A 19,573-nucleotide genomic window follows, 5' to 3' on the forward strand; every position below is an offset into this window, starting at 1 on the left:
TAACTTTAATCTGGGAATCAGCACTTCCTCCAAACTTTTATAGATTTCGGCTGGTAACCCATCAACCCCAGGTGCCTTCCCATTGGCCATAGACTTCAGCGCCCGACTCAGTTCCTCCTCGGTGATAGGGGCATCGAGGCTCACCCTATCCTCCTCACTCAATTTCGGAAGACCCAGACTCTCAAGGAAAGTCTCCGTATCTCCGGCTGACTCATTGACCCTGGAGGAATATAAGTCCGCGTAAAAGTCCGCAAAGACCTTTATAATATCAGGTGTTTCAGATACCCTGCTCCCCCCATCCGAAACCAACGAGTGTACATATGAGGTACTACGCTGAGCCGCGGCTACCACCGATAGCATGTGTCCCACTGTTTCTCCCTCCTGAAAATAAGCCACCCTCTGAAACTCCCGCTTCCTTTCAGCTTTTCCCAGCAGAATCTTTTCCATACAATTTTGCGCTGTTCTCAACCTTTTCTCTGCCTCGGAGGTCCCCAGTACTACCATCTCGTCCTCCGCGGCTTTCAACTCTTCCAATGCCACTCTCTCCGCTTCCCTTGTCCTCCTCTTACACCTACTAATGTCTCTAAAAAGTAGCCCTCTCAGGTACGCTTTCATTGCATCCCAAACAGTCAGAGCATCAGTACTCCCATCATTTAACGCAAAGAATTCCGTCACCTCCTTCCCTATACCGTCCAAGTCAATACTCTGTAACCAGTTAGGATGGATCTTCCATTCTCTCCCGCTTGTAGTCCGTGTCCCCAACAACCTAACCTCCACCTCAATTGGACTATGATCCGAAAGGGCCCTCGGCAGATAACGCACCTCCCCCACCATTGTGTCCAACAGGCGGTTACCCAGTGCCATATCAATTCTGGATAGCGTAGCATGAGCCGGCGAATAGCACGAGTATCCTCTCTCCCCAACATGTCTGACTCTCCATAGATCAATCATGCCTAATTCACGCACATAGGTTCCAAATGTTGTAGTGTGCCCCTCCGACCTATTCTGGGCGTTCTTATTTTTATCCCAAAAGTCATCGCATATATTGTTCAAATCCCCAATAATTAAGAGTGGCAGTGGTTCCCATCGTTCCACCCTCTCCAATACCTCCCTGATCTTCTTACTTGAATATGGAGGTGGAATATACATTGCCGCAACACACAATCTCACTCCATACAATATACATTGTATCACCACATACTGACCCTCAGCATCCACGCATACTTTCACCTCTTCATACTGCACTCCCACCGGCACCAACACTGACACACCTCTTGAGTACGTCGAGAAGGTAGAGTGATACCCTTTCTGTATCCAACGTCTATTTAGTACGTCCACTTTCTCCTGTATCAAGTGCGTCTCTAGCAAGCATATCATAGAAGCCCGTTGATCCTTCGCATACTGCAAGCTCGCAGCTCTCCTAGACTTATCCGCCAGGCCTCTCACATTCCAGCTCAATATCTTAAAGCGGTCCCCTATTATGTGACTCATCATCCTTAGTTATGTCAATACTCCCGGTTCTGAGCTGTCTAACTTCCCTCCCCACCCTCACCCCTCCCCCCCCCTCCCCCACACCCCCCAATATTATACATTCTGCCTCTTATCAAGAGTGGGGCACCATCACCCGTTGCGAACACTCTTGCTAAACCTTCTCTTTCCGCCTCCCGCTACCGTTTATAACAGAATTCGGCGCAATTCTTAGAAGAACAGTATAATTAAACCTGTATTATATTACAACTGCAAGAAACTAAATAAACTTTTTAGTACGCTGCACACCCTTCCTCCCTCATATTTCACCGCCGCACCAGCTCTCCCAGTGCGTTCCCTGAGTAATACCCAACTCCACCCTTCAACCTTCACATTTCAATTACCAGTGTACTGTCAGTCAATCTCTTTTTTTCCCTTTTTGAAAGAATTAAGATACCTCCCGACCAACCCGCCCCACATTTTCAATCTCCTTTCCCTTTAAGTTTTTTAGCGTTAAGATCTATCCACTGGGTAGCGTCCTCCGGCGTCTGGAAAAAGTGAATCTTATCCATCGCTACCACTCTCAGTCGTGCCGGAAACATCATGGAGTATTGCACTCCCAGTTCTCTCAGCCGTCTCTTGATACCCGTGAACATCATCCGTTGTTTCTGTACCAGGGCGGAATAGTCAGGGTAAATAGCAATTCTTTGACCTCCAATTGTCAGATCCGTCATGTCTCTAGCCTTCCTCAGGATAATGTCTCTGTCTCTGTAGTTTAGGATTTTGGCAAGCATGGTACGGGGACTTGCTCCAGGGACAGGTGGTTTCGGTGGGACCCTGTGGGCTCTCTCTACCGCAAATACTTTTGTCAGTGCTGCATCACCAAAAGTCTCAAGGAGCCAGCTTTCAATATACTCCGTGGGATTCCTCCCCTCAGTTTTTTCAGGGACACCCACTATGCGAATGTTATTTCTTCTGGACCTATTCTCCAGATCCTCATTTTTTGCAGCTAGCTCCGATATTGTTTGAGCAAACTTCCTCTCCGCTTTCTGCAGCTGCACTATATGGTCTTCTGCCGTGCTCACTCTTTCCTCCACAGCCCCCACACGTTTGTCAATCTTCTGCAGGGCTGCATTTATCTGGGCTGTATCCCCTTTAACCTCCTGTATCTGCTGGGTCAGGGATTGTTTGCAGGATGATACCAGTGCAAAGACATCTCTAAGGGTGGGCTCTGCTCCTGACTCCTTATCTTCAGGTCCCCCTACTACCACCGCCATGTCACCATCCCTGCTCCCCTGTTGTACCTCCTGCTCCTCTGCTGGGCTTTCCTCCTCTCCTTCTGTGTCTGTGTCCACTCCGTCGTCCTCCTCTGCTTTTCCTGTGTTCCCTGCGGCTTCCACTCTAGCAAACTGCTGGAGCTTTGCCGCCGCCGACATTCTCTTCTGGCATGCCGCGTTGTCCTTCTCCGCCTTCTCCCTGGCGTCGGCGCCATCTTGGCCGGTCCCTGCCTCGCCTCTTTGTCTCCTCCTGGTCATGTTCACCGACCTCGGGGCCGCCGCTATTCACCGCCGCACTCCCGGGACTCTCCTGCAGCCGGTAAGCGCTGTGAATCGCCGCTCAGCTGCGGCTTATAAGGATAATATTAACTTTGGCAGCGGGAGCGCTCTGTCACGCGTCCGCTCACATGAACGTTCAGGCCACGCCCCCTACTAAATCTATTTTATCCTCTTCAGAGGGTGCCTCGATTAAAAACCCCATCGATCGTCAGATCGACAATATGGCTCGTTCAGCCTTTGAAGCCTCAGCAGCTGCATTCTTTCCATCTTTTGCCGCTACGTGGGTGGCTAAGGCTATGACCCATTGGGCTGAGGTGTTGTCGTCAGCTGTTCTGGATACCAATCTTCCCCCGAGGTAGCAGACCTTGCTACTCAGCCAGAGCTGGGGATTTTCTAGTGACCGCGTCTCTGGATGCTGCTGACTGCGCTTCTCAAGCAGCAGCAAACGCCATCACCATTCGGAGGTCCTTATGGCTCAGGGACTGGCGTGCGGATTCTGCTTCCAAAAAGTCATTGACTTCTTTACCATATCAGAGCGGCCGCCTTTTTGGCGAAAAACGCGATCAATTCATTTCCGACGCCACTGGAGGGAAGAGTAAATTTCTCCCACAACAGAGACCCTTTCGGCCCTTTCGCAACCAGCAACAGCAGGCTCGGTCCCGATTTTTTGTTCCAACTCAAATTGGTCCTCTACTTCCACATCTTCCGGACACTGCCAGGCAGGGATAGAGGTCCTCAGACCTCTTACAAACCTTCCCCTTCATGGAGAGGCAGGCCTATGCAGTCAGGATCCAGGGGGTCCAGACTGGGCAGATCTCCCACACAATGACTCCCTGTGGTATCCGGGGAACACCCTCAAAGTAGGCGGCTGCCTGCTTTCCTTCAGCGACGCGTGGCTCTCGGTCGTTCACGACGAATGGGTCTGCGACCTAGTGTCCTCTGGATACAAGATAGAATTCTCCTCTCTCCCAACAAATCGTTTTTTCCTGTCTTCTCCTCCCAGGGCAAAGGCATCAGAGTTCTTCCAAGCCATAAGCTCTCTAAAAGAAGGCGGGGTTATTATCCCGGTCCCTCAGAGCCAAAGGTTTCAAGGTTTTTGTTCAAACCTGTTCATTGTTCCAAAGAAGGACGGTACAGTACGGCCCATACTGGACCTAAAACTGCTGAACAAGTTCATCAGGGTACGACGGTTCTGAATGGAATAGCTTCGTTCTGTCATCGCCTCCATGGAAAAAGGCGAGTTCCTGGCGTCTATAGACATCCAGGATGCGTACCTCCACATTCCAATTTTCCCCTCTCACCAGAGATTTCTTCGCTTCACAGTTCAGGAACAACACTTCCAATTCGTTGCTTTGCCCTTCGGCCTCCCCACTGCTCCCGGGGCATTCACCAAGGTCATGGCGGCTGCCGTGGCCATCCTTCACACCCGAGGCATGGTGGTGCTACCGTATCTAGAAGATATCCTCATCAAAGGCCCCTCTTTCTGCGCCTGCAAGGAGGCCGTGAACATCACAATGGATTCTCTTTCTCGCCTGGGTTGGAAGATAAACTTCAAAAAATCTTCCCCAGTACCAGCTCAGCGAATTTCCTTTCTAGGAATGATACTGGACTCGTCCCAGGGGTTGGTGCTTCTTCCCCCGAAAAAGATCTCAGCCTTACAGCGGGAAGCTGAGAAGCTCTCTCAACCTCCCACTCACTCTGTGCGCTCTCAGTCTGAGATTCCTCGGCAGGATGGTAGCAGCTATGGAGGCGGTTCCATTTGCCCAATTACACCTCCGTCCCTTACAGCATGCCCTCCTGGCTGTTTGGGACAGGAACCCGTCCTCCCTCGACCGTCAGTTCTTTCTTCCCCAGCGAGTCAGACAGTCTCTCAGGTGGTGGACATTGAAGTTCTCTCTAAATCAAGGGAAGTCTTTTCTTCCAGTACATTGGCTAGTTGTGACAACAGATGCCAGTCTTCTAGGCTGGGGAGCGGTGTTCCTACATCACACTGCTCAGGGCCGCTGGTCACTTCAGGAATCACGCCTTCCGATCAACATCTTAAAAATTCGGGCAATCAGGTTAGCTCTTCTCCAGTTCCATCCCTCCCTGGCGGGTTGTCCCATCAGGATTCAGTCCGACAATGCCACTGCCGTGGCATACATCAACCGACAGGGGAGAACCTGCAGCATGGCAGCCATGAGCGAGGTAGGCTACATTCTCCGTTGGGCCGAGGAAAACCGCTCAATGATTTTGGCGCTTCACATCCCGGGAGTGGACAATTGGGAGGCATATTTCCTCAGTCGTTAAAGCCTCGACTCTGGGGAGTGGTCTCTCCATCCGTGGATGTAATGGCCTCACGGCTAAATTCCAAAGTTCCCGACTTCATAGCTCGGTCCCACGATCCAACAGCCATCGGAGCATATGCACTCGTACTCCCATAGCATCATTTTCGGCTTCGTACATACTTCCCCCGCTCCCCTTACTGCCGAGGGTCATCAAGACGATCAGAGCAGAGGCAGTACCAGTAATCCTGATTGCGCCAGATTGGCCGCGCCGGCGTGGTACGTGGAACTAGATCAACTAGTCGCCGATGTTCCCTGGCGATTACCGAATCGCGCAGACCTGCTATCACAGGGCCCCATTTACCACCAGAACTCCAAGGCCCTGTATTTGACGGCATGGCCGTTGAGTCCTGGGTTCTAACCCAAGCAGGTTTCTCTCCAGAAGTCATCTCTACCATGATCAGAGCTAGAAAGCCTACGTCTATGCGTATTTATCATCACACTTGGAAAGCCTTCTTTTCCTGGAGCAACGACCAGGGACTTTCTCCTCTTGAATTTTCCATTCCTTCCATCCTCGAATATTTACAAACCAGTTTGGACTTAGGTCTCGCCCTTAGTTCTCTCAGGGGCAGATTTCAGCCCTGTCTGTTCTTTTCCAACGCAGGATTGCCAACAGATTACAAGTGAAGACGTTCATTCAGGGAGTCTCCCATAAGGTGCCGCCCTATAAGATGTCGTTGGAACCATGGGACCTTAATCTGGTCCTAGGAGTCTTGCAAGAAGCTCCTTTCGAACCTCTACAGGAGGTTTCCCTGTCCTTTCTTTCATGGAAGGTTTCCTTCCTGGTTGCGGTCACGTCATTAGATGAGTCTCAGAGCTGGCGACTTTGTCTTGTCAAGTTCCGTTCCTGAATTTTCATCAGGATAAGGTGGTTTTGAGAACATCCCCGTCCTTTTTGCCAAATGTTGTCTCATCCTTCCATCTCAATCAGGAGATTGTCTTACCGTCACTCTGTCCGGCACCAGTACATCGCTTCGAGAAGGCCCTCCACACACTGGATTTAGTGAGAGCTATCAAGAGGTACGTCTCGCGAGCGGCGTCCTTCTGCAGGTCAGATGCCCTGTTTGTGCTCCCGAAAAGGGCCAAGGATGGGGTTTCCCGCTTCCAAGGTGACAATAGCCAAATGGATTCGTTCAGCTATTCAGGAGTCCTACCGAGTCAGACGTCATCCTGTCCCAGCAGGGATTAAGGCTCATTCCACTCGGTCACTGGGTGCGTCTTGGGCCATCCGGCACTAAGCTTCGGCAGCACAAGTTTGCAGAGCTGCGACCTGGTCAAGTCTGCATACGTTTACAAAACATAACCATATTCATTCTCAGGCCTCGGCAGATGTGACCGTCGGCAGATGAATTTTGCAGGCGGCTGTGCCGCATCTGTAACCTGTGGGTTCAAGGAGCAATTACAGTTCATTGTTCCCCACCCAGGGACTGCTTTAGGACGTCCCATGGTCCTGTGTCACCCAATGAGGCGTAGGAGAAACAGGGATTTTTGTGTACTCACCATAAAATCCTTTTCTCCAAGCCAACCATAGGGGGACACAGCACCCACCCTGTTGGCCTAATGGCTTTGGTTTTCTGTGTTGGCTTGGTTTTGACATAGTTCATCCTGGTTAAATGTTAGGCTCCTACTGCTTTGTTACTGAACTAGTTCACTTGGTGCCAGCAGGAGGGTGTATACTGCAGGGGAGGAGCTATTTTTTCTGTATTACTTAGTGTCCTCCTAGTGGCAGCAGCATAACACCCATGGTCCTGTGTCCCCCAATGATTGGCCCGGAGAAAAGGATTCTACGGTGAGTACACAAAAATTCCTGTATTTTCCATCCATGAGCTGTCAGCTTTCAGTCATAGACGCATGGCTACAGTCAGCAATGATAGCACTGCTAAGTATACTGTGAGCTATGGCTGTACGCATATACTGGCACTTTTGATTGGCAGCTCACTCTACACAGATGTGCTGCAGAGTGAGCTGTGTATCGAAGTGCCAGCGCATGTGTTCAGCCGTCGCTCAGTGTGCACTAAGCTGTGTGAAGCTGCTTTGGGCACGCCTCTATAACTGAAAGTTAGCAACTCCCGGGAGGAATAAAGTTAATTTCCTCCCAGTAGCCACACTTTCAGCAAGTCGGCCAGGAAGCAGTGTAACACTATTTACCTGTGGACTTTATTATTCCAGTCAGCTGAGTCCTGCTATTAATAGCTTACACTGATGTGCCAGCACATGGAGGCAGGAGAATGGTGGGGGATCTGGCACAGATTCGGGACCTGGTGTCTATTGTGTTGTTATTTCCAGGAAAAAACTAGATGGCTGTGAGCAGCTCCTCAAGAATCAGGAGAGAGCTGGTCACATACTGAAGTGTGGTATATAGGCAACAGTGCAGAGTGCTGACAAGGAGTAGATTACAAACTGTCAGCATTCTGCAGCCTAGGTACACAAACAGAATAGGAAAAGATCTTGGACAACCCCTTTAAATCTTTGGCCGCAATTTATCATTTGCGGTATATTTGCATTCATGTTTTTCTTTTTTTAAACTGTCACTTGTCTCACTTTTTGTACTGTCAGATTTTTCTCCAAATTCCTAAAAAATGGAGGCACAGGGTTTGATGAACTGGCCGTAAGTTCAGTGATTTTTTTTTTTTCTGTTCGCCTTTTTAGAGTAAAAATGTCACACCTTGGTCCACAACACAGCCAAGTAAAAAAAAAAAATTGGATAGATTGCGTACTCCATTAGGCTATGTACACAAGTTGCAGATTTCCTTCGGATCCGCAGCTTTTTTTTCCGTGCCGAAACGGTGCAGCTCCGCAAGTGATTTACAGTACAATGTAAATCAAAGTAAAAAAAATATGCTGTGCTAATGGTGCGGAAAAATCTGCAGGGAAAGGCAGCGGATTAAAAGAAGGAGCATGTCAATTCTTTGTGCGGATCTGCAGCGTTTCTGCACCCATTCCATTATAGAAATCCGCAGGGGTAAAAGCACATGAAATCCGCACAGAATCCGCAGTAAGTTAGCAACAAAAACGCACAAAATCTACATTAAAAAACGCGCAAATTTTGACCTGCATTTTCTGCCAAGAGATGCAGAATCAGCACAGAAAAGTCCACAGGCAAATCCCGAAACCTGTGTACGTACCTTTAGGGTATGTGCACACGTTGCAGATTTAGTGCAGAACTGCAGCAGATTTTTCTGCAGCAGAAACGCTGCAGAACTGCACTGTGATCACAGTACAATGTAAATCAATGTGAAAAAAAAAAGCTGTGCACATGGTGCAGAAAAATCTGCGCAGAAACGCTGCAGATTTCAAAGAAGTGCATGTCACTTCTTTTGTGCAGTTCTGCAGCGTTTCTGCACCCCTCCATAATAGAAAACTGCAGGTGCGTTTTTGGTGCGTTTTTGATGCGTTTTTGGTGCGTTTTTGATGCGTTTTTTGTGCAGATTTGTGCTCAAAAAACGCATCAAAAACGCACCAAAAACGCACCTGCAGATTCTGCCAGGAGATGCAGATTTAGTGCAGAACTGCAGCAGATTTTTCTGCACCAAATCTGCATCGTGTGCACACAGCCTAAGGGTACTGAAGTACAATTATGCACAGATGTTGCGGCGTGTTGAAAATGATGAATTGGGTTAAAGCACAGCCATGACCATAATGCATCAGATCTACTATATAATTGTCTAAGGGTCACTTCCGTCTGTGTTTCTGTCTGGCTCAGATATTCATTGGTTGCGCCCTCTGTCTGTTGTGGAAATACAAGTCGCTGATTGGTCTCGCCAGCTGCCTGTCATGCTGCCGCGACCAATCAGCGACGGCCACAGTCCGATTAGTCCCTCCCTACTCCCCTGCAGTCAGTGCCCGGCGCCCGTTCCATACTCCCCGCAGTCAGCGCCCGCTCCATACTCCCCTCCAGTCACCGCTCACACAGGGTTAATGCCAGCGGTAACGGACCGTGTTATGCCGTGGGTAACTCACTCAGTTACCGCCGCTATTAACCCTGTGTGACCAAGTTTTTACTATTGATGCTGCTTATGCAGCATCAATAGTAAAAAGATCTAATGTTAAAAATAATAAGAAAAAAAAAAAAAACAACCTGCTATTCCCACCTTCTGTAGTCCGACGATGCGCTCGTGCCTGCCGCCAGCTTCCGGTCCCAGAGATGCATTGCGAAATTACCCAGAAGACTTAGCGGTCTCGCGAGACCTCTTAGTGATCTGGGTAATTTCGCAATGCATCCTGGGAACACAAGATGGCGGCAGCCGCGCTTGCATCGCCAGAGATTTGCTGGATCTACGCTGGATCCCGCCGGCGGGTGAGTATATAACTATTTTTTATTTTAATTATTTTTTTTAACAGGGATATGGTGCCCATACTGCTAAATACTACTTGGGCTGTGTTAGATACCGCGTGGCTGCTATATACTACCTGGCTAGTGTCAGATACTATGTGGGCTGTGTTCTATACTGCGTGGGCTGCGTCGTTATATACTACATGGCTGCTATATACTACGTGAGCAGTGTTATATACTACGTGGCTGTGTTCTATACTGCGTGCTATATACTACGTGGCCACTGTTAGATACTATGTGGGCTGTGCTATATATTATGTGGCCAGTGTTACATACTACATGGGCTGTGCTATATATTACGTGGCCAGTGTTACATACTACGTGGGCTCTGTTATATACTGCGTGGCTGCTATATACTGCTTGGCTGCTATATACTGTGTGGGCTGTGTTATATACTACGTGGGCTGTGTTATTTACTGCGTGGCCTCTATTAACGCATCGGGTATTCTGCAATATGTATGCATGTATACAGCAGCCACATGGTATATACCACAGGCCACGTAGTACTCCTATATACTACGTGGCCTGTGCTATATACTATGTGGCTGCTATATACATACATACATATTCTAGAATACCCGATGCGTTAGAATCGGGCCACCATCTAGTAATGAATAAGATGCTAATAAAACCATTTTTACATAAGAAAAAAGGCACAAAAACAATGACTAATCACTTCTTGTCTCTGCCATCCTTGTCTGTAAAAGGGGAGGTGGGTTTAGCCATTCAAACCTAATTTGTTTAAACCTAATACCCTTGTACAAGAGTAAAGGTACCGTCACACTTAGCGACGCTGCAGCGATACCGACAACGATCCCGATCGCTGCAGCGTCGCTGTTTGGTCGCTGGAGAGCTGTCACACAGACCGCTCTCCAGCGACCAACGATGCCGGTAACCAGGGTAAACATCGGGTAACTAAGCGCAGGGCCGCGCTTAGTAACCCGATGTTTACCCTGGTTACCATCCTAAAAGTAAAAAAAACAAACAGTACATACTTACCTAATGCTGTCTGTCCTCCAGCGCTGTGCTCTGCACTCCTCCTGTACTGTCTGTGTGAGCACAGCGGCCGGAAAGCAGAGCGGTGACGTCACCGCTCTGCTTTCCGGCTGACCGACGCTCACAGTCAGAGCAGGAGGAGTGCAGAGCACAGCGCTGGAGGACAGACGGCTGTAGGTAAGTATGTAGTGTTTGTTTTTTTTACTTTTAGGATGGTAACCAGGGTAAACATCGGGTTACTAAGCACGGCCCTGCGCTTAGTTACCCGATGTTTACCCTGGTTACCAGTGAGGACATCGCTGAATCGGTGTCACACACGCCGATTCAGCGATGTCTGCGGGGAGTCCAGCGACCAAATAAAGTTCTGGACTTTCTTCCCCGACCAGCGACAGCACAGCAGGGGCCTGATCGCTGCTGCCTGTCACACTGGACGATATCGCTAGCGAGGACGCTGCAACGTCACGGATCGCTAGCGATATCGTCTAGTGTGACGGTACCTTAAGGAAACTCTAGGCCCCCAGTAAGATCGATGTCCAAAATGTGTGAAGATCCAACACTTGAGCTGAATCCATCTTTCTTTATGTATAATCCAATAAAACTCATTAGAATTGATTCATCCACACAAAATGGTTAGCGAAATGGAGTTACCCTTTAAGTACAGGATGATGAATAGTTTTGGCTTTGTACCTATTGAAAAATTCTAGTACAAGATGTGTCCATTGCGGAGATTATAAAGGATTACATGATTACATCTACCAAGTGAGCGCTGCTCTGACAGGTTAGCCAGTCATACATAGACCACTGCTCATACTTGTAAAGGGAAGGGTTAAGCCAGTCACCGACAGGCACAGGCAGCAGCTGATCGAAGGATTTTAGAGGGGCATGTGAGGTCACGGCTCATTTTACTGTGCAGTTTGGGGGGAAATTGAGAACCCATACTTATAGCAGCCTCCGACAATGATGAATGTCACAGGATGAAGCCTTCAGCCTCCAGATCTTGAACAATAAATGGTTAATGCTATGTTCTAGGCACGGATTAGTATAATTCCCCTTGGTAGCCCTGGCTAATGTGGGGGAATGACTCCTGGAACCTGAGCCACGGCTGCTGTGTCATATTACACGGCTATTTCAGTGTGCTGAGCTTGCTTGTCTTTTGATCTGTTACACTTTCACAGCTCGAATCTGCTATTCTAAGCAAGAAGGCATACTTGTGCACCTCCACGCCTGACGTTGCTCCAAGCCTGAGATATTCCGTGGGTGCATATCTAAATATTGCTTTTCTCTTCTTTTATTAATAACCAGCCACTTACTATAAGGATTTTTGTTTTTATTCTATCGTTAATTTTATTAGTGGTTTTTAAACCTTTTAATCCCCAGCGGTGCTGGTCCTCTGCGTGCAGCGGCATCTTTTGGCATTGCCGCTTGAAAGCAGTGAGGGGGGTTGTTTCAGTGACACTCTGTCATTAACAGCTCCTGTTTTTAGAGCCGCCTCCTGCTCCAAGTGCTGGATGAGAGAAACTTCTGATCCCTGCCTTTTAACCCAGCGATGGCTAGGTTTCACACTGACAGTCAGCCCTGGGGACCTAAAAAGGACATCTGGGCTGCATGTACAAGAGTCCTACACTGCCCACAGAAGTATGGTAATGGGTAATGCTTTGTAAACATAAAATAAAGATGTTGGCTAGAAATCCCTCACTGGATTAAAAAAAGCATGGAATACAGACAAAAATGGAATAAAAATTGGCACAAAAAGAATCCAAAAATATACTTAGTATAAAATATTTTTTTGTACATTTATGACATAAAAATATGAATCCTATTCTTCTGTGTAGATGACTGTAAAAGATAACTTTATCATGTAACACTTGAATTGTATAAAAATTAATAATCAGTCCTTTTTATATTTACCCAGATGTACCCTATACCTTGCAGTGGGTACGGAAAGTATTCAGACCCCTTTAAATTTTTCACTCTTTGTTTGATTGCAGGCATTTGGTTAATTCAAAAAAGTTCGTTTTTTCACATTAATGTACACTCTGCACCCCATCTTGACTGGAAAAAGCAGAAATATAGAATTTTTTGCAAATTAATTAAAAAAGGAAAACTGAAATCACATGGTCATAAGTATTCATACCCTTTGTTCAGTATTGAGTAGAAGCACCCTTTTGAGATAGTACAGCCATGAGTCTTCTTGGGAATGATGCAACAAGTTTTTGACACCTGGATTTGGGGATCCTCTGCCATTCTTCCTTGCAGATCCTCTCTAGTTCTATCAGGTTGGATGGTGAACGTTGGTCGACAGCCATTTTCAGGTCTCTCCAGAGATGCTCAATTGGGTTTAGGTCAGGGCTCTGGCTGGGCCAGTCAAGAGTTGTTCTGAAGCCAGTCCTTTGTTATTTTACCTGTATGCTTAGGGTCATTGTCTTGTTGGAAGGTGAACCTACTGCCAAGTCTGAGGTCCAGAGCACTCTGGAAGAGGTTTTCATCCAAGATATCAATGTACTTGACCGCATTCATGTTTCCTTGAATGACAACCAGTTGTCCTGTCCCTGCACCAGAAAAACACCCCCATAGCATGATGCTGCCACCATCATGTTTCACTGTTGGGATTGTTTATTGGGCAGATGATGAGCAGTGCCTGATTTTCTCCACACATACCGCTTAGAATTATCACCAAATAGGTCTATCTTCGTCTCATCAGACCAGAGAATCTTATTTCTCATTGTTTAGTAGGAGTCCTTCATGTGTTTTTTTTAGCAAACTCTATGTGGGCTTTCATATGTCTTGCACTGAGGAGAGGCTTCCGTCGAGCAACTCTACCATAAAGGCCTGACTGGTGGGGGGCTGCAGTGATAATTGACTTTATGGAACTTTTTCCCATCTCCCTACTACCTCTCTGGTGCTCAACCGCAGTCATCTTGGGGTTCTTCTTTACCTCTCTCACAAAGGCTCTTTTCCCACGATTGCTCAGTTTGGCTGGACGGCCAGGTATTGTAAGACCTCTGGTTTTCCCAAACTTCTTCCATTTAAGGATTATGGAGGCCACTGTGCTCTTAGGAAAAACCTGCTCAGATGGTGCGGAAAAATCAGCGCGGAAACGCTGCAGATTTAAAAGTAGTGCATGTCACTTCTTTTGTGCGGATCTGCATCTTTTCTGCACCCTTCCATTAATAGAAATCCGCAGTGGTAAAAACTGCACAAAATCTGCATCAATTCCTCCTAAAAACCGCACAAAATCCGCATAAAATCCGCAGCAAATCTGCACCTGTGGTTTCTGACAGGAGATGCGGATTTTGTGCAGAAAATTCTGCACCTCTTTTCCTACGTGTGCACATAGCCTTTCAGCTGCTCCTATAGAAAACCGCAGTTGTAAAACTGCAGTGAAATCCGCAGAAAAACCAAGGTAAATCCGCGATAAATCTGCAACAAAAACGGAGCGTTTTTGCCCTGCAGATTTATCAAATCCGCTGCGGAAGAATCCGCAGTGGAGCATTATACGTGTGCACATACCCCAAGAGCTCAAACGTTCTTCTTTAAAGATGGTTCTTAATGACATTGGTTGTATGTTTGGGGTTATTGTCCTGCTGATGAATAAATTTGGAGCTAGTCGGACACTTCCCTGATGGAATTTTATGATGAAAAAGTATCTACCTGTAATTCTCAGCATTGAGGACTCAACAAAATATGCAACGTTAAAGACTGTAGAAGCAGTGGTCGACTAAGGAAACAGCAGATGAAAGAGAAATCATGTGTACTTTTTCTTCTAAATCGGAAGATTTCCATCAGTTCAGAACTGGCAGCTACTGGTGGGACCCAGGGTTACACCCTTTTAATGGCCAGAAGTGGAAGTATTGTGGCCAAAAAGCCATTCTTTTGTCATGAAAAAAGGCCAAGTGACTCAATTGTGCACAAGAGCAAAGGAGCTTGGATGCAGAAAAATAGCAAGCAAGTGTCTTGACTGTTGAGTCAAAATGTGAAATATTTGGCTGTAACAGAAGGCAGTTTATTTGCCGAAGGTCTGGAGAACAATACAATAATGTGTCTGCAATCAACAGTGACCCATGATGGAGGGTTGTTGCAAGTTTGGGGCTGCATTTAAGAAAATGGAATTAGGGGTTTCTTCAAGGTTTATGATGTCTTCAAAGCTGAGACATACAGGCAGATACTTACCCATCATGCAGTACCATTAGGAAGGTATCTGGCTCCAAATTTATTCTCCAGAGGAACAATGATCCCAAAAATCCAGCCAATGTCACTAAGAACTATCTTCCGTGTAAAGAAGAACAAAGAGTCCTGGAAGTGGTAATATTGCCTCCACAGAGCTGTGATCCCAACATCATCTAGTCTGCCTGGGATTATATAAAGAAACAAGGATTTGGACAAGCGACATCCACACATCTGTGGTTGGATCTCCAAGATGTTTGGAACAACCTCCTTGCTGAGTTCCTTGAAAAACTGTGTGCAAGTTCAAGTATGCCTAGAAGAATTGGTGCTGGTTTGAAGATTTAGGACCGTCACACCAAATATTGATTTGGTTTAGATTTCTTTTTTGTTTAATTTTGCTTTTTTGAATTGATAAAAATAAATTATTTTTAAAAGAAACTTCTGTTTTTGAAAGAATTATTACTTTACAGCTTTTTTTCCCCATATCTGCCTAAACGTTTGCACAGCACTATAGGAAAAAAAGCTTAACTGCTCATACTGATTTTGTATGCATCAGGTTGTTATTATTTAAGCTGACAGATATTTCCTTGCTTGTTTGTCCTCACAGGCAGTCTGAATATGGTGGTGTGGTTTTTGGTGGATGGGCTCGCATGGCCCAACCCATTGTTGCTTTCTCCGTGGTCGAAGTGGCAAAGCCAAATATTGGAGAAGATTGTCCGACTCGAGTACGGGCAGACTTTACAATCAACTTGAATGTCAGAGACCAGATAAAAGATGAATGGGAAGGTATGGATAAAGTCCAACTAACAGGAGCTTGTCTGAGCTTTGATATGAGCGAACGTGAGTGTCTTCGGCATGTTTGAAAAATATGTTTAGAGTTCCCCCCCCCCGCTGTTTGTCTCTTGGCTGTTCGACAGTCACAACACATGTACGGATTGCCTAACAAACAGGCAGTCTCTGCATTGTGTTGCGGTTGTCAAATAGCCACGAGACATGCCACCACGGGGTCTAAAAACATACTATACGAGCACAACGAAGACACTTGGTTATCAAACGAGCATGCTGAGATAACACCTCATCCGAGCACGTTCGCTCATCACTACTAATCAACTTTATCTTGTTGATATATATTTTTACATATTATCGATCTACAATGACAGATTTTATTTATAGCATAATCTGAATTAATGAGATCTTTCTTGAGCTTTTTTTAGTACATTTTTTTGGGGGGTATGTGCACATGAATTGTCAGCAGCAAAATTCAAAGTGCTGTTTCCTGCCTTTCCTCTGAGAATATCAACCTAACGTGTTGAATGCTGGTGGTGAGATATTCTCAGGAGCTCGGTCCTATCACCTGTTTACTTTTGTACTTTAGTATCGCTCCTGATTACACTATTCTACGTAGTTTCAAAAGTTGTCAGCTTTAGTTATCAAATGAGTCATTTCTTAATGATTTTGACTTCCTGAATTCAAATCTGACAATGAATTTTTTTTTTTGGCTCTTGTTTCTATGATATCAAAGAGATGTACTTTTACTGCTAAATATGATTAATGAGAAAGCACCAAAAAACAGGCAAAGATGCTTACCTGTCTAGGCCTCAAATCAAATGTACTATCATGGTGCAGCGGGCCCAAATAAAGATGGCGACTACACAGGTGCGGTAATACTGATGAGACAGCCAGCCTACAATCAGGGATTGGCCGCTTGGCACACCAGTGCAAATAATCTGCTGCAGTGTTCACACAGAGTATGCACAGCATCTGGATCCTAGCCTATTAGCAACGCCCTGTGGCAGGCTGCCCAGTGCTAACTGTAATGCGTCCTGTGTGTACAGAGGCCACCACTTACAAAGCCATCAGGGCCCACCTGCACCTCAAAAAGTTAAAATAAATAAAGTGCACAAGAACATATCAATATATGTAAGGTATTAGTTCATATTATGGCCATTATAATAATAATAATTTTTATTTATATAGCTCCAACATATTCCGCAGCACTTTACAATTAAGCGGGGACATGTACAGACAATAAATTCAGTACAAGTTCAGACAATTTAAACAGTGACATTAGGAGTGAGGTCCCTGCTCGCAAGCTTACAATCTACAAGTAAATGGGGGGGACACAATAGGTGAAAAGTGATTGTTATTTCAGGTCTGGCAATTATAATAAATAGGGATTTTCATATAAAGCTGCATGATCCGGTCATCAGCCCGTGTGTTTAAGTGCAATAGTCAAGTATCAAGTGCAGTTATCATGTGCATGGAGGGTGTGGAGACAGAAGAATAGTAGGGTGCAGATTCACATGCAGATAATATTTTGAAGGAGGGAACAGGACAAAGTTAGTTTACTGAGTAGTTGATGTGGTAGGCTTGTTTGAAGAGATGGGTTTTTAAAGCGCGCTTGAATAGGTCGGGGCTAGGTATCAGTCTGATCGTCTGGGGAAGTGCATTCCAGTGAGCTGGCGCAGCACGAGAGAAGTCTTGGAGACTGAGGTGCGAGGTTCAGATTACGGGGGAAGTTAGTCTTAGGTCATTTGTAGAACGGAGGGCACATGTAGGGCGATAGACAGATGAGAGAGGAGATATAAGGCGGTGCAGAACTGTAGAGAGCTTTGTGGGTGAGAGAGATGAGTTAATACTGGACCCTGTAGCGAATGGGTAGCCAGTGTAATGACTGGCACAAGATGGAGGCATCGGTGAAGCGGCTGGACAGAAATATGACCCTGGCTGCAGCATCCAAGATGGATTGCAGAGGAGAAAGTTTGGTGAGAGGGAGACCGATCAGAAGAGAGTTGCAGTAGTTCAGACGAGAATGAATAACAGCAATACAATACGTAAGCTGTAAATATGATTAATGCACAACATTTTCAGTACTTTGAAACCTCATTATTTTTGCAAATGTGAAGAAGCAGAATATTTTGTTACTCAAATTTTCTCATATTTATTTAAAGGAAACTTGGCAACAATTCAAATAACTAAAACATGTCAACATTATTGCACACTATAAACAGTTACAGAAATTGCGCTGCAAAATTTGGTCCTGATTAAGTGACAACTCTTCTTTTGCTTGTCTCTTGTACTCCTTCATCAGATCATCTCTCTGCATTGTCCAGCAATAATCTGCAAGCATTGCTGGATTTCATTTTCCTTGATATTTTTTTTCCATAGCCACAATATTTTGGTGAAATTTCTCATCGTGTTCGTTGCTCATTGCTCTGCAGTTTTGCGGAAAAAAGTCCAGGTGCAAATGTAAGAAGTGAATCTTTAAGGACATGTTACAGCCAAGATCTTTATATGTTTTGAAGAGATTTTCCACCAACTCTTATAGTTATCTGCTCTTGAGTTTCCCCAAAAATTTGTTACCACTAATATGAGCGCTACCCGTGCAGCCTCTTCCTGAGTAACTCCTCATCTTGATGAAGCTTACGAATCTGAGGTCCAATAAAGACTCCTTCCTTTATCTCTGCTACACTCAGCCTTGGAAATTTATCATCGAGATACTTGAGTTCTTTTCCATTTTTATCCATTGCCTTAACAAAGTTCTTCATTACCCCCAACTTGATATGCAATGGTGGTGTCAAAATCATATGTGGGTCAAAAAGTGCTGGATGCAGGACATTTTTACTAGAATTGAGCGAATATGTTCAGGTTCCCTCTTATTCGGTAAGCTATAGCGCTTGCCAAATAAGCTGCAGAGGGAACCCGGATACATGGAGCGCGCCGGCCGGTCAGCTGATCGGTGCCGCAGCTGCATGTTTCACGGTTGTGTCCGTCACGACACATGCATGGAGATCCCAACACACAGGCTGTCCATGCATGTGCTGACTGTCACACAGCCGGGACTCATGCAGCTCATCGGCCGGCGCGATCCAGATAGCCGGGTTCCCTCTGCAGCTTATTCGGAAAGTGCTATAGCTTGCCAAATAAGTGGCAACCCGAACATATTCGCTCATCTATAATTTTTACTCCCTGGCTGATGCGAATGTCAGAGAGGCCAGTCTCATTTCTTGTAGTGATAGTCTCTTGCACGACTATCCCACTCACACAGAAAACAGCAGTACTTTCTATATCTACCCTGGAGACTACCGTATATACTCGAGTATAAGCCGACCCGAGTATAAGCCGACCCCCCTAATTTTGCCACAAAAAACTGGGAAAACTTATTGACTCGAGTATAAGCCTAGGGTGGAAATGCAGCATTTACCGGTGAATTTCAAAAATAAAAATAGATCATTATTTCCCCATAGCTGTGCCATATAGTGCTCTGCACCGTTCATTATTTCCCCATAGCTGTGCCATATAGTGCTCATCATGTTCATTATTTCCCCATAGCTGTGCCCCATATAATGCTCTGCACTGTTCATTATTGTCCCATAGCTGTGTCATATAGTGCTCTGCACCATTCATTATTGTCCCATAGCTGTGCCATATAGTGCTCTGCACCGTTCATTATTGCCCCATAGCTCTGCCCCATATAGTGCTCTGCACTGTTCATTATTGCCCCATAGCTGTGCCATATAGTGCTCTGCACCGTTCATTATTGCCCCATAGCTGTGCCATATAGTGCTCTGCACCGTTCATTCTTGCCCCATAGCTGTGCCATATAGTGCTCTGCACCGTTCATTATTGTCCCATAGCTGTGCCATATAGTGCTCTGCACCGTTCATTATTGTCCCATAGCTGTGCCATATAGTGCTCTGCACGGTTCATATTGCCCCATAGCTGTGCCATAT

At 46.1% G+C, this 19,573-nt stretch overlaps 1 protein-coding gene across 1 annotated transcript in view; it reads left to right on the top strand.

Annotated features, from left to right (window-relative positions):
* The window catches only part of AQR (aquarius intron-binding spliceosomal factor), a 151,906-nt gene that overhangs the window by 66,502 nt on the left and 65,831 nt on the right, over positions 1–19,573 (top strand). Inside the window, exon 17 of the mRNA XM_069732514.1 lies at positions 15,448–15,626. Within this exon, the coding sequence (XP_069588615.1) occupies positions 15,448–15,626 (179 nt within the window). The remainder of the gene's footprint in view (positions 1–15,447; positions 15,627–19,573) is intronic.

The sequence above is a fragment of the Ranitomeya imitator genome, chromosome 1 (genome assembly GCF_032444005.1).
Source record: "Ranitomeya imitator isolate aRanImi1 chromosome 1, aRanImi1.pri, whole genome shotgun sequence".
In the NCBI taxonomy this organism is placed as follows: domain Eukaryota; kingdom Metazoa; phylum Chordata; class Amphibia; order Anura; family Dendrobatidae; genus Ranitomeya; species Ranitomeya imitator.